This window comes from Heteronotia binoei, chromosome 12 (assembly GCF_032191835.1).
Source record: "Heteronotia binoei isolate CCM8104 ecotype False Entrance Well chromosome 12, APGP_CSIRO_Hbin_v1, whole genome shotgun sequence".
Lineage (NCBI taxonomy): Eukaryota > Metazoa > Chordata > Lepidosauria > Squamata > Gekkonidae > Heteronotia > Heteronotia binoei.
In genome coordinates this window covers 75138467-75161109 of record NC_083234.1, presented here as the reverse complement: position 1 = coordinate 75161109, position 22643 = coordinate 75138467, and the positions used below count along the sequence as shown (strand labels likewise).

The window sequence follows — 22643 nt, the reverse complement described above, 5'->3', positions numbered from 1 at the left end:
TGTAAAAGAGCTAGCTGGGATTCCCTAAAGAGGCAGACCCATAGGGCCCTGAATACTTCACGGGCGAGAACAGGGATGCTCTTATGTGCTTGCAATCACTGTCCTTACACCAAAGGTCGCTGCCTAAGCTGCCCCGTCTTCCTTTCTCTGCTGTTAGACATGGCCAACAGCTTGTCTCCTAGCTTCTGCAGGCTGCCTTAATTTACCCTGCAGGAACTGGTCCTACGATGGCTCGTGAAACAGATGCGATGCAGGAAGCCCTATAATCAGATTTTGGGTGTCTGCTCGTGTTGGCTTATTACTTTAAAACAGCCCCTCGGGGTGTTTGTGTATCTGCTCTCTCTTGTTGTAGAGCAGGCAAACAGTTTTTCTCTGTCTAAATGGTCCCCCTTCAAGCTACAGTTGAGTCCCACAGTACAGGGGGAAACACAGGCTCCTGCAAAAAACTAGCCCTGCTGCTCCAATTGAAATGGGAGAGGCCCCCCCCCCATATATACACACACAGTCTGTTTCTGACTTTAAAAAAAAAATTAAGCCTATCAGTCCTGGTTCTTCCACTGCAAATCTGATTTTGCCTTAAGTAATTGGGCTGTGACGGCTTCCCTTCTGTCTTTAACGGAAGAGTATTTAATAAAGCATCCAAATGAGTGATTTGGTTTAGAAGATGGGATATCTGGTTCTGCTTATTCTAGAATAATCGCAGCTCAGACAAATGCAGCCCTGTTTACTGTCTGTGTTGTGGGGAGGGGAGGGGAGGGCCTAGGGTTGCCACTCTCCCATTGGCCGCCAGTGGAGGGGGGTGGGATCCAGGTTGGGAAGCTCCTCGAGATTTGGAGATGGAGCCTGGGGGAGGACGGGGACCTCAGGGGGGAACAAGGCTGCAGAGTCCACCCTCCAATGCAGCCATTTTTCCCCCTGGGGAACTGGTCTCTGTAGTCTGGGAGTAAGCTGTAATTTCCATGCATTGATGTGACTGTGCAGCCTTCGGTGCATGCGTAGCAAGATGCATCCACGGTTTAACTTCCAGATAAGTGGGAGAAGGAATTCCCTTGGTATATATGCGCATTCTTGAAATGCTAAAGTCATCACTTTCCTCCTTCCGCACCAGGGTTGTGAAAGGGGGCTCAGGGCCCATACTGTGGGGCGTCTGCTCCGTGCCACTTGCTGTTCCACAGCTGGCCCAGCCGTTTGTGCCAGGAAGGGGACAGCGGCCCTTAGGCTCCTCTGACTTCTTGCCCAGGGGCCACCAGGGAGCCTCTCCCAGGACCATGACTTGATGGAGCCAACAGGGCCCGTTCTCAGTAAACAGGGACATCTGGAGCAAGTTTCCCCTCCCAAAAAAGCTGTGCTGCCATAAACCAGAGGCTCTCTTTGGTGGCTCAAGCGCCTCTTGTGTTTTCCCTCAGAAAGAAAGACGGATCCTGCAGAACCGCCGCCTGGACCTGGACGCCTGCAAAGCCCGACTGAAGAAAGCGAAGGCTGCCGAAGCCAAAGCAGCGGTAATTTTGTTTTTGTTGGGGGGGGGAAGGGGTTATTCCCACAGTCCCCTCCTCCTTCCTGCCACCCACCCGGCCTTGACTCATGCGCATGTGACCTCCTCCGATCCTGTGTGTGCTCTTACTTTTCTCTCTCTCTCTCCTGTGGGCCTTAAGTTTGTCTGTACCTCCTGCAGGCCATCTGGTGAGGGGGAGGGATTAGTATCAGTTTCTCGTCCTCTCCCCCAAGCCCCCAGCAGCGGGGAAGGAGAGTCCTCAGCAAGCACGGGGAAAGGGGCCACAGAGCTGAGACAGAGCCACACGCATCTTCTTTCGATGCAGTCCATTTCCTCTTGAGGTATTAGAACAGATGCTCCTGGTTTTTTGGGAGGGGGGAGTACTAAGTAAGCCCCCAGTGCCCCAGATCAAGCTGGTAGGAGTTGCAGTGGTGACGGCATAACCCCTTGGGGGAAGGGCCCGCTGAAGATGTTTTGCTGGCTGTGGTAGGGAATCCAAAGAGCACCACTTCTCTCTTGCGTTTAAAGAGCAGGAAATGTTTCATCGTATTATATTTTCATTCTCGGGGATGGTGCATGGACTTAAGGTCGTTATCCTCTTTTCTTCAAAGAGCTCCTCCCCTTCCCCAGTTGTAGCCTAACCCTGTATGTGAATCTAAGACTTCCCCCTTTTTATAGTGTATCGGGGGGGGGGGGGCACTAGTCTTGCATTTGAGGAACTGTAGATGACTGCAGACTTCTCCCCTGCAGTTGCGTTTGGAGCCATACTGTAATAATTTCTATGTAGCCAGAGGTGGAGAAACGGCCACTGAAATGCTGAACAGCTGTTGCTTCAGTTTCCCCAAATGGGTGTCACACAGCCAGACCTAGCAGGGCCTTCTACTGGCTGCCAACACTCTGGTATGGGTCTGTATGGAAGGGCCCAGTGCACCCAACCACCCCTGTATCCTCCTCATTAATAGATACCTTCTAATTGTGACCTAAGGAGTATAACAACAACGAGTATAACAACAATAGTTTATTTACAGCGCTCAAATAAGAAGTGGGTAAAACAGTGAAATATATATATAGTAAAGGTTGGTGCAAATAAACAGAAGCCCTGACGCATTCAACTATACAGCCTGTACTCTACTAACCAACACTCACCCCTTGCCGTGGGTGAGGGATCTTTCCCCTGCTGCAAGCTCTCTAGGCTGCAGTCTGCCTCCAGCCCAGCCTTCCAGGAAAAAAACACCACCTGGCTGGGCTTGGCCCTTTTATGTTCTCCTCCCAGGCCCCACCCCTCTCTGGGCCAATTTCCATCTAAAACCTGGCCACCCAATCAGAGGGACAGAAGGGATGCTGGGAAATGTAGGCTTTCCCAGTAACTCCTAGGCAGGCTTCCCTGGGGCCTGCAAGTCTCACTAGGCCCAGGATCATGACAAGGGGTGATGCAGCTAGGGGGAGGGACCTGTATTTGTGTGGACGTTGATTGCCACCCAAGTTAACAGATTCTGTTGCAAATAAAAAGGCCAACCCAGCTGGGCTTCTTGTGTAGTTACATCTGCTGGAATGGCCTGGACATTGCCTATTCTTTTTCATCAGTTAGCACTCTGGGGAAAAAACTCTCCTGGGGATTAAAAGCCTGTGCAGGGATCTGTCACAAGGTTATCGTCATACAGACTTGCTCCTCCTCTTCTGCTGTCCCCTCTCAGCACAGGGTAGGGTGGCTTTAACTGCCTGCTTTTCAGATCCTTGCAGACAGGACTGGCTGAGGGTTTGATGCTGGGCTCTTTTTGTAGCAGGAACTCCTCTGAATATTAGGCCGCACATCCCTGATGTAGCCAATCCTCCAAGAGCTTACAGGGCTTTTTTTACAGGGCCTGCTGTAAGCTCCAGGAGGATTGGCTACATCACAGGGGTGTGGCCTAATATGCAACGGAGTTCTGGCTGCAAAAAAAAAAGCCCTGCTCTTCAGAAATGGTGGTTAGGAGGTGGGGTCTCCTCTGTGTGTCTGTTTCGTTCTCTTGAAGCCTCCCCCCCCCCCGCCCTTGCCCAGCTAGTCTCCATCCAGACAGGCTTTGGATGCATGTGATGTTTGGAATGTAAGAGTTCAACCCCTTTGGGGATTGCTTTGGCAGAGCTCAAAAATCAGGGTAGCAGGATCCTAAGTTTAGACCCCTGGACTCGTTCACAGCCCCAACCAGGGTGACCAAGGCTGGCCCATTCTTGGAAGGCATGGTTAGTACTTGGATGAGAAACCACCCAGGAAGTCTAGGGTTGCTGTGCAGAGGCAGACGATAGCAAGCCGCCTCTGAACGCTTCTTGCCTTGAAAGCCGTGCAGGGTCACCATTGGTTGGCTGTGCCTTGACGGTGCTTTCTACCACCAGTTCTCCATTTACATGGATATTCTTTCAGAGCCATTGCCTGGGTTGGGGAATCTGAATTTTGTATATTGTACGAAGGGAGCTACGGCCATCCCTACTTTTCTGAAGAAAGCAGCACCCTGTTTGCTCAATATTGTCCAGATAATGCTGCAAGTCCTATCAGACACGCCCCCCCCCCCCCCCCCCGCAAAGCATATATCCTTGAAAAGCAGTTGAGGGAAGTCTCTTGGGTACAGAACTGTCCGTGGTACTGATCAAGGAATTCTCTCTCTCCACCCCAGGGCTACTTATATACCTGGGGGAGGGGGGAAGAGACTAGCACGAACTTACAAGAGCTAAAACAGGGGTGTTGGACTCATTTGAGCTAAAAGGTGCTCAAGGGGGAGAGATTTGATCGCAGAAACTGTCGGGGGGGTGGGCGGGAGTGCCAAATGCACACCACCTTCCGCAGGCTGGATCCGTATCCAGAGCTCTCCCACTGTTTCTTTTTCTGTTGCTTAAAATATAGGTCAGCTCGGGGTGGGGGTTTGATCATCACGACTCAGCATCCCAAGCAGCGCTTAACTCCCTCCTCGTACATACAAGGGAAAGCCATAATGTGTGAAGAGGCCGAGAGAAGGGGCCAGTCAAGGAGGAAGGAGTTCTGCGAACAAATGTTGCACTCTGGTTTCTGCTGGGTTGCAGGTGTTGCCCTGCTGCCCCCAACATCTCACAAAACCCACTTCATTGATCTAGCCCCCCCCCCAATGCTCCTCTTCCGAGCAGCAGCATTTCTTTGCTTACCCCTCTTCTGCATCCGGTCCTCTGAAACAGAAGCAGTTCTTAGGCCAGGCAACAAACTGGGTTGGTGCAGTGAGAGGAGGGCATTGATGCCCAGCTGGCGCCCCCTTGTGGCCCTGTGCTACCACTGCCAGGCAGGTCCAAGTGTTGTGGGGGGGGGGGGGGGAGGCTTGGTTTGGACCTGGCTGGTGGTGGGGCGGACCTACAGGTGGCTGTATTTTGCTCAGGATTACAGAATGCCTCAAACTGTTCGGCTTTTCCCACCCTCCTTCCTGCCCGTTCCGAAACGGTAGCCTCGTTTCTAGCATCAACCCTCCACCCAGGCAATGAGAGCTACAGCACCGAAGGGACGGCTTCCCTCTCTTGGATTCATTTGTTGTGGTTCCCCCCCCCCCCTAACCTCAGTGTCCTCTTCTTATCCTTCCCGGGGCTGCTGTCTTGTCCACTAACCTTTGTTTTGTTCTGTCTTTTTGTTAATTTTTGCTCAGTGTGAGGGAGAAGTGAGTATTACCTGTGTTCTTAGTGCTGTGGGGTTTTTTTGTTTGTTTAATTTGAACTGCTTCTCGTTGTGCTTCTTCCATTTAGAAATTACACTTGGTTTAAAAAGAACAACCCCTCCCCCCCCTCATCTGTCCCGCAGGGTCTTTTCCCTGGAGCGCCCCCTCGAATGCCAGTGGGGGGGAGGGGGGCTGGGGGGGTCATCGCCACAGATGGAAACAGCCGGCTGGCTGCACGTCTCAGGTGTCTGGGGCTGTTTCCATGTCTTGAAAGCCTCTTGCAAGTGGGGCCTCGGAGGCGGCGGCAGCGTTTGGGTGAGCGGCCGGCAAGTAGCGGGGCTGTGTGTGTGGCCGTGCAGGAAGGCCCGCGGGACATGCGGTTCGGACCGGCTGCAGAATTTGGCTTCGTAAATCGCAGCTTGATTCTTTTTTCTTTTGTTTTACAATTGCAAAGATCATTCCCTTGACAAAAATGTGCAGGTGGAACCTTGAAAAGACCCACCTCCTCCCCGGCTGCCTTTTTTAGCAGCGAGAGGGCGGCCCCTTGGTCTTGCGGAGAGATCCCTGGCCTTCCTCACAACCTACGGAAGCAGAATAAATTGTGCAAATCAAGGAACAGCATGCGCATTTGCATAAACTGAAAGCCGGCGTTTGGTTTTGTTTGGAGACGTGTACACACAGCCCTGGTAGCAAAGGATGCCATCACATCACGTGATGTGATGGTATCGCTTTACTCGGCTCTGGTAAGACCTCACCTGGAGTATTGTCTTCCGTTTTGGGCACCACATTTTAAGAAGGATCTGGACAAGCTGGAACAGGTCCAGAGGAGGGCGACGAAGATGGTGAGGGGTCTGGAGACCAAGTCCTATGAGGAAAGGTTGAAGGGGCTGGGGATGTTTAGCCTGGAGAGGAGGCGGCTGAGAGGTGATATGATCACCATCTTCAAGTACTTGAAGGGCCATCGTATAGAGAGGATGGTGTGGAATTGTTTTCTGTGACCCTGGAAGGTAGGACCAGAACCAGTGGGTTGAAATTAAATCAAAAGAGTTTCCAGTTCAACATTAGGAAGAACTTCCTGACAGTTAGAGCGGTTCCTCAGTGGAACAGGCTTCCTCGGGAGGTGGTGGGCTCTCCTTCCTTGGAGGTTTTTCAACAGAGGCTAGATGGCCACCTGACAGCAATGAAGATCCTGTGAATTTAGGGGGAAGGGTTTGTGAGTTTCCTGCATTGTGAAGGGGGTTGGACTAGATGACCCTGGAGGTCCCTTCCAACTCTATGATTCTATGATGGAGAGTGTGCGTGTGTGTGTGTCTGCCAACAGAGATGGTTTGTCTCCAGCCTCGAGGTGGAATGATGGATAATGGGACTTGAGGCTCCGCCCTTTGTGAAAGGAGGGGGGTGTCTACTGTTGTGTACTGAAGTGTTTGCAGGGCTTCCTCACACACACCCCTTGGACTCTGCCTTCCTTTTCCCCTGGTCCTTGCATTGCAGCAAAGAAGAGATATATGGTCTTCTCTACCTAAACTTTGAGCACTGCTTGCAGCTACCAACATGAGAGCATCTAGTCTCCCCTGCAGAAAAGGTCAACTGTTCTCATGCCTTTTACTGAGACGTGGAGATGGTTTGTGAGCTGTGCGGAGGAGGAGGGGCATGCCAGTCTTTGCAGAGGCAGAATGGTATCTCAGTCGGTCCCACAGGACCGGAGGAGGGAAGTGCTGTCTGGCAGAAGCGTGCAAAATCAGGGCTGGCGTCAGCTTGCCCTGAGGTCGGGCAGGTACCAGGGCCCAAGGTTTCTGGCAATGCTGACGGCACCCTTTGCCCACTCACTGGCAAGGGCTTGCCCGCTCGTGCTCCCTGCCCCACCCTCTGCCCCGTGCCACTGGGGAAAGAGCCCTAGACAGCTGCAAGCGTGGGGAGTGCTGGTGGGCAGAAAGAGGAAGGACACACAAGCCGGGTGGGAAGGAAGCAGGGCTTTTTTTGGAGCAGGAACTCCTTTGCATATTAGGCCACACACCCCTGACATAGCCAATCCCCCTGGAGTTTACAGTAGGCCCTGTAAGAAGAGCCCTGTAAGCTCTTGGAGGATTGGCTACATCAGGAGGGAGCGGCCTGATATGCAAAGGGGTCCCTGCTCCCAAAAAAGCCCTGGAGGGAAGGAAGTCATGGGTGGGTGGGGGCTGGTGGTGAGGAGGGGAACCGGCCCCTGGCATAGATGGGACTTGAGGATTCTTCCTCCACAGGAGCCTTAAATGTCAATTAGGATGGCCTCCTGCTGAAAAACAAACTTCCATAGCAACCTCTTGGTGCTAACTGAACTTCTGCCCTCAGGTTAATCAGCTGAATCTCCCATCTGGTGTGTTTTTTCTCTTAGCAGTTTTGCGCAAGCCCAAACTTTGAGGGAGCGGAGGTCCCAAATCTTGGCCATTGTTTTCTAGCCAAAAGCCAAGCTGAAGTTGGAAGTCTTCAACTTTCCCCAGTAGGGCTGAAGTCCCACACCCCTGCTTCCCTAGAGACGTTTTCAGATGTCTGAACCAACCAGGAGCCTCTCTAGTGTGTGTGAATCCTGCTGATAATACTTGGTCGCCACAGTGTCTGAATAGGACCGGGGCGTGTGTTCTGCGTGTGTGTACAGGTTTGATGTGCACAAATTGACCACTGCTTTTTGTAGGGTTCCAGGTTTATGCCCTGAGGCTGTACACACAGGCAAGATCTGTGTGTGCCATTTTGTAGGCAGTGCAGCAACTGCGTGTGTCAGGAGCATCAGTATAAATTGAGTAAATAAATCATGGGTGGCTTGTGTTTCCGATACGTGTGGTTGCTGGGCTCCCAGCAGCCATGGCAGCAGCTCCGAGGGATAACAGAAAGGCCCACATAGTCCAGTATCCCATGACCAGCTGATGGAGTGACCCCAAAAAGCCAGTAACCCCAAAATGAGGGATCTGTCGGGCTGTCTGTACACAAGCACAAGCTTTTCAGCTGCAGAAGACAACTCGGGGGGGGGGGGGGTTGGTGACACTCCTGCCTTGCTGTAGGCTAATACGCCAGGCTGTACGTGTTTGGCTGGTTTGTCTGTGCAAGCATGGCCCTGTGTATCTCCTGCAGGATTTGGCATTTGCTTTTGAGTTTTATGTTTCCAGACTTGTGGCGCTCACGTAGTGCTAGAGCGTCGAGGAAGGGCATAGTCCTGTTCCTGTGTCTGTCTGCCATGTCCTTCGTTCCACCCTGTTCACACGCAGCCTATTCTTGTGAGTTCTTGGTCAGAAGTTTGTTCCCAGATTGAAACCTTCTGTTTCATCCTCCCAGGAGCACAGGTCGCCCTGCTCTAAATCCTCTTCCGCCCCCCACATTGGATAGATGGTGCTGTGTGTGTGTGTGTGTGTGTGTGTGAGAGAGAGAGAGAGACCCAAGGCCTCTCCAGAGAGCTTCACTCTTAAAGGGGGGGGGGGGTTGTGTTGAGCCCAGATCTCTCTCTTTCGTCCACTGTTATCCACTGAACAAGACTCAGTCGATCTCTTACATCTCTCCAGGTTTGCAGGAAGAGAGATGAATTGTTTCTGGCAGCGGAGCTTGCATTTCCCTTGACACTGACACCACTGGGCTTTTTTTTGTAGCAGGAACTCCTTTGCATATTAGGCCACACACCCTCGATGTAGCCAATCCTGGAGCTTACAAGGGCTCTTCTTACAGGGCCTACTGTAAGCTCCTGGAGGATTGGCTACATCAGGGGGGCGTGGCCTGATATGCAAAGGAGGCCCTGCCACAAAAAAAGCCCTGGCCTAGATATTATTGGGTCCACTCCCCACTTCTGAATGTGCTGCTTCAGTGGCAGAGGGGCATTTAGGGCATTCCGGAATCAGAGTCTTCGGCTTAAGGGTCTTGGGTGACAGGGCTTGGAGTGCCCCCTGACCGCCAAGGGCTCGGGAAGAGAAGCTGTCAGTCACGAATAGATTCTTCCAAGGTAGTCCCTTGGTCTGACCCGTAGCGAGGCTGCTGCTCTCTTGAGTCCTGCCCCTCAGCTCCCCCCTCCTCCCCACCAAAACAGGCGGCAGAACGTTAAGCCGTCCTCTCCGGACCGGGCCCCGAAAGCTCCACTCGGCCCTCGGCGTGATCTCTTGGTAAACTCTATTCCCCCTCCGTAGGCTGTGCCTGACTTTAACGAGACTAGACCACGTAATTACATTCTCTCCGCCAGCGCATCAGCGGTAAGACGGACCCTCCCTCGGCTCTTAGATGCTTTCTCCTCTCCTGTGTTTCTAATACTCCCCCCCCCCCCCCGCCACCCTGGGTTGAGCATTAATGCTGTTTTCAACATTTTAACGTGGAAAGTCGGCAGTTTTTGAATGAAACAACTACTCGATTGCAGGCAAGAGTGCCTTCAGTGGCAGGGCTTGCCAGAGTATGCAGTTTAGAGAAACTTCCCTGGGAAAACCAGCTTAGTGGCTTTCCCTTAATTCTGGTCCTGAGCAGGGCAGGGGTGTTGTTTTTTTTTGGGGGGGGGGGGCAAAATGACCACCTACCAAGCCTGGCTTCAGTCTCGCATGATGCAACATGCCCTCTTGCCCCGTTGGACCCCATAGGGTTTGAAATAGGGTGAGAGAACTGAGCTCTGATCCCTCGTTCCAGACTTTCCTAGACGTCTGCTGGACTGTCTAGGGTGATTTGGCCTTTTTTTTCCGGCTGCGAGGGGTAGCAGGGGCAGGGGAGAGCAGAGGAACAGGCCTTCCAACTGCCCCCTCCCTCTGTTGGCCAGAGATCAGCATGAGGGCCCTGGCAAGCCTGATCTCGTCAGATCTCAGAAGCTGAGTAGAGGCGACTCTGGCAAGTACTTGGATGGGAGACCTCCAAGGAATACCAGGGCCGGGAGGCAGAGGCAGGCTTTATCTGGCCATTTCTCTGAATATCCTCCAGGCCCCGTGTAGGGGGTCAGTCACAAGAGGACACCATGCTTTCCAGGTGTGCACATATAAATGCAAAACTTCCCAAAAAGTGACGCCCTCCCTTTTTCCCCGGGCTCTGATAAGTGCCTTCAAGTGCCCACCCCGGGTGCAGATGTAGCTGAAGGCAGAGCAGTTTTTAGCAGGGCTTCCTCGAGAGGAGAGGTGTCAAACCTCCTGCTGTAGACCCTCCTTCCGTGTAGTTTGATGGGAGGATCCTGCAAAGGGATGGGACTTTTTCCTGGCTTGTTGGGACAGGCACAGAGTTGTCATTTTTGCAGGGCTTCCCCCCAAAATGGCCACGACTGCTGGGGGGAAATGGCAAGGCAGGCTAGCCTCTCGAGAGGAGACCCAGTGGCAGATCTGTTTGACTCCCCCTCCCCTCCCCAAAGGGGAGATGGTTGAGAGCAGACAGATGCCCTCTCCCAGGACCGGCTCTCTGGCTGTGCCACTCACACAACTTTTTGGGGGGTGGCACAGCAAGGGAGGGCTCTGACGCCCCACAGCTTCTGGGTCCAGGCCAGCGAGAGTGTCGTAGGGGCATGGGGTTCTGCCTTTCTTGGGGAGACAAAGTCCCCCAAACTGTCCCCTCTTGCATCTTCTCATGTTGCCTTGAGTGTGTCCGGCTGTGCTTGTGCTCCCCGAATGCACGGCGTGTCCATCTCTCGTTAAAATGTTGAAAACGTTTTTTGGTGGGTTTTTTTTTTTTTTTGGCCTTGCTTGTTGGATCGTTGGTGGGATGAAACTGATGCCTTCCTGGGCCCCTTCCGCAGGCAGCATTCCCGAGGGGGACGTGGAGCGGTTTGGCTGGTAAATCTGCCTGTGGGTGGGAATTGGACAGCATCAGTGTCGTCTTCACAGGGGAATGAACGCGTTCAGACTCTTTTGCGTAGCAGTGCTGGGATTGCCAGGGGAGCTGCGTCTGCATCTAGAACGAGGCTCCGGCCAGCAGAAAAGCCATCCTTGGCGCTGCATTTCTTTCCCAGAGGGTGGCTTCCACAACTTTCCTTCTTGTGGTAGTGGGCGGAGGCAAGATTTATTGGAAGTGGTGGTGTCTGATTGCCTCTGCTTAGCACATCTCCGAAGGGGGGGGGGGAATTCTGACTCTCCAACACCAATTAGTTCTGCAGGCCCTGGCAAGGCATACTGGCTGTCTGGATTTCCGTGCCCTCATTTACAGTACAGGCTGTAACATTTTCTCTGTTTGCCCAGTGATCTCAGCTGTCTGCAGGAAAACCACGGCCATCTCTAGCAGCTGTAAGAGGCAGAGATGGGGGAGAGGAAGAAGGAAGAGGACAGTAAAACCTAACCTCTTTGCTTTTGAAAATGGCCACTGTAGTGATAAGACCCTGATCATGCCCAGCCATAGGATTTGCCCCATAGAGAGAGAGAGGGAGGAGCTTGCCCTCTTGGTTCGGCTGGCATTTAAGAGTTGCCAGTTCCGGGGAACTCCTGGAGATGGGGAGGTGGCTCTTGGGGAGGGGAGGGGTCTCAGCAGGCCTTAATGACACGGAGTTCCCCCCTTCCTCCGAAGCAGCCATTTTCTCCAGGGGAGCTGCCCTCCGTAGTCTGGAGATCCCTTGTCATTCCAGGATAGCTCCAGACCCCACCCGGAGGCTGGCAACCCATTGGTTACCACCCAGAAGGCCAAGTGCAATTGTAGATCAGAATTACGGCTCCAGCCGCATTGGAACTGAGACCTCTTGGGTGGAGAAATCTTGGAAATGAGGGGGAAGGAGTCCTCTGAAACAGGGGCAAGCCTGATGTTGTTTCTGCTGCTGCAAGAGAAGGAAGAACGTCCTGCACAGCATATCCTTGGATCGCACTGTTATTCTAGGTCACCTTTTCAGCTTGGGTGGCGAGCCAGCCATGGGAGCGGCGTCACAGTTCTCAGCATCGGGTGTCCACTGAGACACACCAAGAGGCTGCCCTGCAAACAGGGCTTTTCATTGTAGCTGGAATCCCTTTGCGTATTAGGCCACACAGCCCTGATGTAGCCAGTCCTCCTGGAGCTTACAGTAGGCCCTGTACTAAGAGCCCTGTCAGCTCTTGGAGGATTGGCTAGATGAGGGCTGTGTGGCCTAATATGCAAAGGAGTCCCTGCTGCAAAAAAAGCCCTGCCTATAAGGGCGGGATTTGTGAGGAGCTGACCATATTTAGACCAAGGCCCTGAATTTGGGCAAGGAACACATCCTGGCAAAGGGTTGTCCTGGCATTCAGCTGTTTCCCTCCGAAGCTGGTGAGTAGGCCTTGGTGCCAGTTCACACGTGCCCCTCGCTTCAGTCTCTGCCTCAGGCCTGCCAAGACAGATTAGCCTTTGTATTGTCCAAATTCTGGGGCGCTCTTGCCTGTAGATGAGGGCTTCTTTAGCCTTTCCCTGGCAAGTACCACAATAAGGCAGCTCCTTTGCTGTGTTTCTCCAGGGCTCTTCTGTCTGTCTGTCCCGTTAGGCGCTGCCTTCTGCCTTTGTCCGTAGTGGGTTCTAATCCCTAAACTGGACACCCCAACGAATGTGTGATTCCCAAACAGCCTAGTGACCTCTCCCTAAAGATCCCAGCATCAAGTCAAAAGGGTCTGGAGGTATCCCAGAAGGGGGGGGGGCGCATGCTGTTGCTTAGCTAGATCCTGGCTCTGTGCTTCTGCCCCTACCTTCTGTTGCATTCTCTCTCTCTCTCTCTCTCTCTCTGCAGAGCTGTAGCTGCTAGTCTGCCTTTCTTTCCAGGGCTTCCTGCCTTTGCTGTGAGATATTTGAGCTCAACTGACTAGCATCAGGCCTTTTTCCCAGTTCTAGAACCAGCAGCACATGACCCCGTTGGGGGCCTTTCTTTGCAGATGGGGGGTGGGGTGGGGTTTCTAGAGTGCTGTTACCTGTATATCCATGATCAGAAGCAGACTCTTTCACCCCCTCACAGCCTCCTTCCGTGGAGCTTTTTAAACAGAGGCTAGATGGCCCTCTGACAGCAATGAGGATTCTGTGAATATAGAGGGAGGCATTTGTGAGTTTCCTCCATTGTGCAGGGGGATGGACTAGATGACCCTGGAGGTCCCTTCCAACTCTGTGGTTCTGTGATTCATGTTTTTGCTGTGCATCCCACAGGAGGGCTGAAACATGCACAGTTAAGCTGCCAGTCCACTCTCTTCCTGGTTCTCTTTCTTTCTTTTTGGTGCTGGATTTTGATGCCTCTTGTGGAAGGCTGCAAGATTCCCTTCCTCCACCACCTCTATATTTTATCTCTGAGTTCTTGACATAACCTCCCCATACTCTGCTACCTCCTTTTGCTGTGACAGCATTCAGGCAGCATTGAGTCCTGTTCAGCAGCTTGAGAGCGAGGTCCAGTGGCTGGCACGTTCAGATAAAACCATGAAGCAGAGAGGTCCATCAGTGGCTATTAGCCACAGGGTATTGATGGAAGTCTCTGTCTGGGGCAGTGATGCTTTTATCCTTGGTGGTTGGGGCCACAGTGGATGGCTTCTAGTGTCCTGGCCCCACTGGTGGACCTCCTGATGGCACCTGGCTTTTTTTGGCCACTGTGTGGCACTGGATGGGCCATTGACCTGACCCAACATGGCTTCTCTGATGTTCTTATGACACTCCCCCTCTCCAGACACACCCTGGTCAAAGCAGCAAGAATCCAGAATGACTGGGTGCAAGATTTTGCTGGGTCCTCACCAAGGGAAGACTTGGCATTTTCTGGGGCATCCTTGTTGGCAGGACGGGCATCTGTGTTCTCCCCTATTCCCATAGCTGCAGGAGGACTGTCATGGCTCTAAACCCCATGAGTTCCAGAACATCCACGCCTCTGAAATCAGAGGCCTTGTGACCAGCGTTCCCTTTAAGCTGAGTTAGTGTGAGCTAGCTCACAATTTTTTAGCCTCCAGCTCACACATTTTTGGCTCAGCTCAGGAAAAATGGCCCTAGAGCAAACTCATTTATTCAGTAGCTCACAACTTTAATGCCAGCAGCTCACAAAGTAGAATTTTTGCTCACGAGACTCCACAGCTTAGAGGGAACATTGCTTGTGACTTATTTTCCTGCCCCTTAACTCATAAGAACATCAGAAGAGCCCTGCTGGATCACACCTGCGGTCCATCTAGCCCAGTATCTTACCTCGCACAGTGGCCAGTGAGTTTTTCTGGAGGGCCAACAACAGGGCATAGAGTCTGAGGCTTTCATAAGAACATCAGAAGAGCCCTGCCAGATCTGACCAGTGGTCCATCTAGTCCAGCATCCTGTCTCACACCATGGCCAACCAGTTCCTCTGGAGGGCCAACAACTGGGCACAGAGGCCAAGGCCCTCATAAGAACATCAGAAGAGCCCTGCTGGATCAGACCAGTGGTCCATCTAGTCCAGTATCCTGTCTCACACAGTGGCCAACCAGTTCCTCTGGAGGGCCAACAACTGGGCACAGAGGCCAAGGGCCTCCCCTGGGACAATCGGTCTCTCTGGACAGTCCCACTTTGAGATGCAGTTGGGATGAGTGTGAGTACTCCTCCAAAAGATTCCCTGCCTGTAGAAGACTAGCATCTGGGGGAGACAGCTGGTACTTCCTTCTCCCAGCTAGGCAAGGTACCTGAAGGGAAGGGCTCTGTGGATAGTTAAGTGTTCTGTCAAGTTATCACCCCCCCCAAAAAAAAAATAGTTCTTACTGAGTATGATTTCCTCAGAGAATTAAAGTTGGGTGTATCTACTAGAGATGGAGTCCCCAAAACCGTGTCTGTGGGCACCATGCGCCCCCTGACACCTTCCCTGGAGCCCACCAGATGTTTTCAAAATGTTGCTTGGCCGGTAACTGCCATCACAGCCAAGAGCATCTTTGCTTTGTGACTGAAGGTAAGCTGTGGCAGCCATTTTGTGGCTGGCTCCATCTCCTGCAACAGCCATTTTGTGACTGTTCCCAATGTGTGCTGCGCCAGAATTCTGGAGGTGTCTGCAGCCTCTCAAAAATGTTGGGGACCCCTGCTCTAGAGAAGTGAGGAAGATCTCCATTCAGTAACAGGCCTCTTGCGATATGGCTGGAAGGCCGAGGGCTGTTTGGAGCTGGTCACCGGAGTTCTCCCCCTGCCTCATGCACAGTTCTGAGCTGTTAGAAGCCGGACTTTCCGCCTTTCCCCCGAGAGATCGGTATCTGTTACCAAAATCACCCATGGGCTGAAGTGGACTGTCTGCTGGGGAAAGAGATGTCAAAGGGCCCCCCTGGGAGAAATGTGGGTGCTGGTTTTTCTCCCCTGCCTGTTGCTTGTGCTATTCGTGTACTGTGTGTTGCATTTTGGATATTTGTTCCATACTTCTTCGCCGAACCCCAAGAGACGGCAGCAGATGGCTTTGCTGTGCCCCAGACAGAGGCCCAGGTCAGCCGGTGGGAGGGAGATGGCCCAGCTGGTTTGGCAGGGTGCGGGGAGAGATCTCCTTTCCGGTGGGTCTAGCCAATTGGTATGAAGCGAGTAGAGCCCAGACAGGTGGTGAGCCCAGAAGACTCTGGTTCCAATTCAACCATGAGCAGAACACCTGACCGGAATCTCTTAGCCTTGGCGACTCCCTCTGTAATATGGGGTGCCTCATTTATCGCCCCTCTTTTTGGCATTAACGCTTTCTAGAACTCATTGAAAATATTCTAAATCTAACAATTAAGACACACTGAAAAGTCTTTCCAAGAGGAAATAAAAGCACCTGGTTAATAACATCAGGCTGGTAGGCTGCCCCACCAAACTCACGGCACTGCAGCTGGCTGCTTTGCGAGGGCTTTCTCCGTGGGGCTTGCTGGGCTTCTCAGCAGGGTCTGATGTTGGGAGGGGGGGCGCAACCTGTTCTGCTGCCGTCTGGGGGAGGGGGCAACAGGGCCAGCTCGTCCCCAGAGTGAGCCTGACCATGTTTGTGACGTGTCCCTGCAACCACTGGCCGTTTTCGTTGAGGAATGCTATTCCCCGATGTCTTCCAACGCTGACCTCTGCTTCCTTTTCCTGTTGCTCTGTGGCCCCCATAGCTGTGGAGCGATGAAGTGGAAAAAGTAAGTAGTCTTTTGCTCAAAAATGTTGGTCGAGAGCGTGGTGAGGTATTGGCGGGGGGGGGGGTGGGTGGGTGGATGAAACAACAAGGATGCTGAAGAAAGCGGTTTCCTTGCACTCTTTCATGGCCTGTCTTGCAAGCCTGTTGGCCTTTCTCTGGTGTGTGTGTGTGTATGCGTTTTGTTTTTCCTCTAAAGGTTTTTAGATGACTCTGAATTTGGCAGCCAGTTGGTGACTTGTCCTGCACCTGCTGCTCTGGTTAGCTTCCGATAAACAATCTGGTTTGCTAGTTTTAATTCCTTTGGAAGAAGTTTTACCCACCAGGGCCAGTTATCCTCCTGCTCTTAGGTATGTTGTCTGGTGGACAGTCCCCAGCAGATCTGCAACTGAATCTCCAGGGCAGGGGTGGAATTCTAGCATGAGCTCCTTTGCATATTAGGCCACACCCCTGTGATGTAGCCAATCCTCTAAGAGCTTACAAAAGAGAGCCTCGTTAGCTCTTGGAGCATTGGCTGCATCAGGGGTGTGTGGCCTAATGTGCAAAGAAGGTCCTGCTAGAATTCCACCTCTGCTCCAGGGCATCTTTTAAAATCACTAAATGATGGTGGGAGAGTGGGGTAACTCCTGCTCTCAGGTCCTCTCTCCCATCCACCTCTGGCCTGTCTGCGTGTTTCCCCACTTGGGCAAATAGCATCTGAGGGGGCTTCTTTGCAAATGGCCAAATGGAGCCCAGGCCTCCCACAGCAGCTCTTTATCACTTAGAGATCTGATCGTCTCCTTTAGGTTGACACTTGCTGGAGGCAAGACCTTGAGGGCCAGAAACCCCGTGTGGTTTGAGCAGGCCTTGGGAATGTGCCCCAGAATCCTCTGCAGTGCACAGAACCTCCTGGACATGATGAGGCTTCCACGATAAGCAGGGGCTTTAAAAACCTGTGGCATGATGTTGTCATTCCCCATTAATGCAAAGGATTGGGTTCCCTTTTCAAAAGAAAAGAAAAAATCCCTAGCCCTGCTTCTAAGCTGGAAAGGTGCATTATTGAAGAAGACTGTAGATTTATCCCCCGCCCTTCTCTCTGAATCAGAGTCTCAGAGTGGCTCACAATCTCCTTTATCTTCTTCCTCCACAACAGACACCCTGTGAGGTGGGTGGTGCTGAGAACCTTTCCTTTCAAGGACAACCTCTGCCAGAGCTATGGCTGACCCAAGGCCATTCCAGCAATGCAAGTGGAGGAATGGGGAATCAAACCCGGTTCTCCCAGATAACAGTCCGTCCACTTAACCACTACACCAAACTGGCTCTCTCAATTATTGCTAACTAAGATTCACTTAACTCTCTTCTGTCTGTTTTATTGTCCCACTTGAGATCTTGAAAATACTGGGTTGCATCCAGACTAGACTGGCAGCTTCCATCATTTCCCTCTTCTGCTGCAGGGTTCCGCCCCCCACCACCACTAGTGGCATTTCATGGGGGTCAGAGGGACACTTTGGAAGCGGGTGGGCAAGACAGTGTTGTTCCTCTGCTGGGAAATGGAGTCTGGACCCAGCCGCGTGCACACAGAGACTCTCTCATCCTCAAGCCGGGACTCTTGTGTGGCGATTTGTTTTTGCAAGAGGAGATAGTCTTTCTATGTCCTTCAGAGGGCACCAATCCGGTGAGGGAGGGCCCAGTGTTGGCAGAGATGGTACCAGTCTGGGATTTTAGAGCTTTTTTTCATGCACCCTCTCTCTTTGAAGCACATGCCCATGGCAGTACGGCTCTTGTGCACAAAGGAAGTGGCTTAAGCTGTCTGGCAATTCTGAACATGCGTCTAGAAATGTAATTGCGCAGCCTGTAAATGAGTGCATCGCGTAAGCGCACATACTTGTGCACAGTGACTTGCCAGAAAGTGGTGAATGAGGCACAGTGCCTCTTCAAATTGATGCCAGCCTCTTTGTTCCAAATAAAACTTTGTCCTAGAAAACTGGCAGCACTGGGGGCGGGGGGGGGGAGGTGTCGCTGAGGTGGTCTAGGCTGCACCGCTTAGTGCAAGTGGAGAGGCATATGAATGACGGCGTCTCCATACACCACCCCCCACAAAAGTTCTCTGCATGTAAAAAATTAGCGTGCCACGGAGGAGGTGATGGGGAAACCAGTCCACTTAAACCTCTGGGAGTATATAGGCTCCTGGAGGGAGAGAGACATTTCCAAATCCTTTTTCTTCTCTCTCCTCTTCTGCTTGAGGATTCCTTGGGGCCTTCAGCTTGTAGCACACCATCTTCAGGGCCCCAGGAGAGAGGATAACCCAGCTTTCGCGTTCACTGTTGACCTGCAGTGACAGTACACTTACCATTTGGAGAGGGTTTTTTGTGTTGGGTCTGGGGCTCAGCGGTAGAGCATCTAGTTGGCTTTCGAAAGGTCCCTGGTTCAATCCCCGGCACTTCCAGCTAAACAAGGATCCGGTATGAGGTGATGGGAAGGACCCTGGAGAGCAGCTGCCAGTCTGAGTAGACCGGACTGATCTTGCTGGACCAAAGGCCTGAGTCAGCATAGGGCAGCTTCCTTGCATACACTGGCAAACTTCCCCAGGGAATGTGTGAGCTAGTTAGCGTGAGCTAGCTCACAGATTTTTAGCCTCCAGCTCACAGCTTTTTGTCTTAGCTCAGGCAGGAGGACCCCAGAGCACACTAATGGATGCAGCAGCTCACTGCTTTAATGCCAGCAGCTCACAAAACAGAATTTTTGCCCACAAGACTCTGCAGCTTGGAGGGGAACATGGGTGTGGGTCTGTCTTGGCTGATGAGGTTCACCCAGGAGTGCCTTTTGAGCCACAGGAGTACTTTGTTTCTAAGGGGCCCTTTCCTCCTGATTGGCTGCCCACCTACCTACTGTTTCCAACACCAAAAGCATTGAGTTTGCTTCAAACGGATCTTGGGATACTCCGCTGTCCCTAGCACAACTGCTCTTTGGTTCTGTTAAGGTTCTATTCTTCAGGACAGAAGTCGCCACTTGAGGAAACAAAGAGTGAAAGGAGCGTCGCTCGCTGTCTCTGTAGCTTGTTCTGTATCCCTGAGGCTTTCCTGAATCCCACAGGATCCCTTTTTCTGTCTTGCAGGCTGAGCATGAGCTCCGGGTGGCCCAGACCGAGTTCGACAGGCAGGCCGAAGTCACTCGCCTCCTCCTGGAAGGGATCAGCAGCACCCATGTAAGGAGAAGGGCGGGGCGGGGCGGCCCACCTCAGCATCGCTTCAGTCTGCCTGGCTAGCTCCCACCCTGTTGTGGGAATTCTCCACTAGCAAACTTCACCGGTCAGATGTCCTGACTCTCCTGCTGCCACTGGGCAGGGTCGTGGGAATTCTCCCCAAAACCGGGTGGGGCCAGCAGCCTAAATTGGCAGGCAATATTAAACCTCAGGCAGAGAACCCTTCCTCACTGTCCAGGGCAGCAGGAGGTTCGGGACAGGCAAAACGAAGTATCTGACTGGTGAAGTTGGCTATTGGCTTTGGTTGCTTTTGAAAAAGATGCAAATAAACAGTGAATGGGGGAGGGGGGGTGTCTGTCAGCAGATTTTATCTGGGGACAGAGAGGGGAAAGTTCCCTTTTGTGGCTTGTGAACCTTGCAGAGCCTGGCAAAGACTAGAATCTGGACTCGGTGACCCAGCGTGGCAGAGGTCATGTTCTGAATGTTTCTAAGCACTGTTTTGTGTCCAAGGGCCTTGCATGGCTGCAGCTGGTTGCCACGGTTTTGTTTAGCGTTTCTGCCTTGTATTCTTCTGCTCTGCTTGGTTTTAAGCCTTTCTCTGGGCCAAGGAGTCCTTGCCTGAGCAGATGACTAGGTCCTCTATTTCCATGGTCAGAGGAGAAAATTCTTCAGAACGTAGCCTTTGCTACTTTCTGGATTTTTGGTCTTCCTCCCGCCTCCCAGCATACTGTGTTATTACTCACTCTGTGGTATCAGAATAGTACTGCTTGCAAAAGAGGTAGTAGTAAGCAAGTACTGTTTGTAAATTAGTAGCTGCCGTTTTCACGAGAGGTCACACAAACCCCTGAGAGGCCATGTAAGGATTTGTGTGACTTTGTGCGCTTTCACACAATGACTATTCGCAGGTGGAGTTTGCTATTCTGGCACAGTAAAAATCCAGTTGCAAATCACATTATTTAGTGTGTGTGAACACACACAAAAATCCCGCTGGCCACAGATGGGTGGTGTAGAGGTGCTGCAGAGTCTCTTGGTGATGCAGGTTTGTGCCCCGTTGAGAGTTTGACTTGGCCTTTGAAATGGCTGGCACCCCTCTCCGACGACATCACAAACCACCTCTGCAGGCCTTCCTTGGCGTTGGCTACAGGACCCAATGGACTAGCTGTGGTTTGAGGGGAGAAACAAACTCTGCCCACCCCCTTGGGTGCAGGGTGCTGATTGCACCGTTCTGGGCCACCTTTAGGAAACCTCTTCCAGGTCCCAGGAAGGGGCTCCACTCAGCTGCTGGAAACTGCTATGAGGTGCCGGGAGTCCCCAGTCACTGCATCTGTACCTGATGGGTTTCTCCTGTGTGTTCTTTCTTTTCAGGTCAACCACCTGCGTTGTCTCCATGAGTTCGCAGAAGCTCAGGCCACATACTATGCACAGTGCTACCAGTACATGTTGGACCTTCAGAAACAGCTGGGCAGGTAGAGGGGCAGGGCGCTCTTTCATCCAAAGATCCCATCTGGAGAACGGCCCTCTTGGAAGCCCTGCAGCTCTTAGCTTTCTCTCCTCTTTTGGCTAGTGCTGCTCCACTACCCATGGTCTCCCCCTACTCCCTCCCCCTATAGGTTAGGTCCTTCAGCTCTGTTCTGTCAGTGGAGGTGCTGTCCATCAACAGAGGACACCTGCCCACAGTACAGAAAGAGGAAGTGGCTCACCTCTCAGAACGGATCCAGGGAATTCCTACCCTGTAGGGTTTTAAAAATCAAAACTGAAGTACATTCAGCCTCCTGAACTATTGGTGCCACACTCCACCCTGCCTCACCCTGAACTAAGACAAAAAATCAACTTGGATTAAAAGCAGAAGCAAAGATATTGGATTTATATCCGAAGACTCTCAGAGCGGCTCACAGCAGAGGGCTCTCACAGCAGCTGCCCTTTCAAGGACAACCTCTGCCAGAGCTCTGGCTGACTCAAGGCCATCTCAGCAGGTGCAAGTGGAGGAGTGGGGAATCAAACCCAGTTCTCCTAGATAAGAGTCTGTACACTTAATGACTACAACGAACTGGCTCTCTATTAGAGCTAAGGCTGACCCAAGGCCATTCCAGCAGGTGCAAGTGGAGGAGTGGGGAATCAAACCAGGTTCTCCCAGATAACACCAAACTGGCTCTCCTATTTGCCTATTATTCAATGGGCAAAGTGGGAAAGAGGAGGGGGAACCCTCAGAAAGGTTCAGGAGCTGTGCTCCTATGAGCTCCTGCTGAATTCAAGGCCTGGCAGGAAGTACATCATAGGACTGTGTCTAGAGATCAAGAGGTGTGCAACTTTGCTCTTAAGTTGCGCTTCCAGTGTAACAAAGTCCCATCCCAAGGAACATACAGATGGTGCTGAGAGCTGCTTTTTTCTCCAAACCAGGATCTAGAGACCTTTGGCTATAGCCCAAATGTCTGTATATCTTAGATACAGGCACAGAAGTGTTTACTGTGGTAGAGTCGGGTTGGACTTGGAAAGGAAGGTCCCATGTTCCACAAGTCTTCACAGGTCTTCTCCACACCACAGTGGAGCTCCACTGCCCGTCCTGGTAATTCTAGGAGAAACAGAAGGTGGAAGCAACCTGTGCTATATGGGCAAAGCCCCTGGGTGAAGAGGCCCAGTGGTTGCTTGGGGGGCTTTCAGGGAAAGGGGGGGGGGGTGCGTGCAAAAAGTCTGGTTGCTGCCAAATAGCTGTTCATGTCTGCTTTGTCTGCCTTTTCTTTCATGCTCCCAGCTCCAGAGGAGAAATGTAAGTAGGATAAAGGCGGTTGTGTGATGAGACGAGAGAACATTCTTGATTTTTCCTGTTTGTCCGCGTTCTGCAAACACAAAATTGTTGAATGCATAACCCACACGAGAGTCTGAGGAAGGTGCACAGAGACCGTGTCAGACCAGCGGTGGTTTGCTGGCTGTTCGGTTTGGAGTGTCGCTTTTGCCTTGAATGATTGTGATCTGGCTAGACAAGGGGCCGGCGACCCAGTGCAATTCCAGTGGGTTTTGTCACTTGACTGAATCCCTCAACTGAAGTCTGCTGCTGGCAGGCTGCTGATACCTTGACCGATTTGTAGTGGCGCCGCATTCATTTCTTTAAAGTGCTGTTTTGCTTTTATTCTTCAGCTGATTGCGGTTTTGGCTGCTTTTCTTGGCTTTATAAAAGTGCATTGTTTTTGTGTTGTGAGCTGCCTCATGCACACTTCTGTGGTAGAAAAGCAATATGTAGACAGTAGCAATTGGGATGAGAACTCTTGGTGAAGAACTTTTAGTCTTTGGGGTTTTTTTTAAAGTGTAGTGGTCCCTATAGGGGGGTTTTCAGTGGTATTTTTTTGTTGGGGGTCTTTTGGACCTTTATAAAAATCCCAGATCCCAACAACGGTA

General features: G+C 52.1%; 1 protein-coding gene across 8 annotated transcripts in view; it reads left to right on the top strand.

Annotated features, from left to right (window-relative positions):
* SH3GLB2 (SH3 domain containing GRB2 like, endophilin B2) overlaps positions 1-22643 on the top strand; it is a 99811-nt gene that overhangs the window by 74245 nt on the left and 2923 nt on the right. For 2 of the 8 annotated variants that reach the window (XM_060250535.1, XM_060250537.1), the window contains exons 5-10: positions 1407-1499; positions 9276-9338; positions 16053-16076; positions 19167-19256; positions 20619-20719; positions 22003-22017. In XM_060250535.1, the coding sequence (XP_060106518.1) occupies positions 1407-1499; positions 9276-9338; positions 16053-16076; positions 19167-19256; positions 20619-20719; positions 22003-22017 (386 nt within the window). The remainder of the gene's footprint in view (positions 1-1406; positions 1500-9275; positions 9339-16052; positions 16077-19166; positions 19257-20618; positions 20720-22002; positions 22018-22643) is intronic. The other 6 variants (XM_060250540.1, XM_060250536.1, XM_060250543.1 and 3 more) reach the window with 3 other exon arrangements.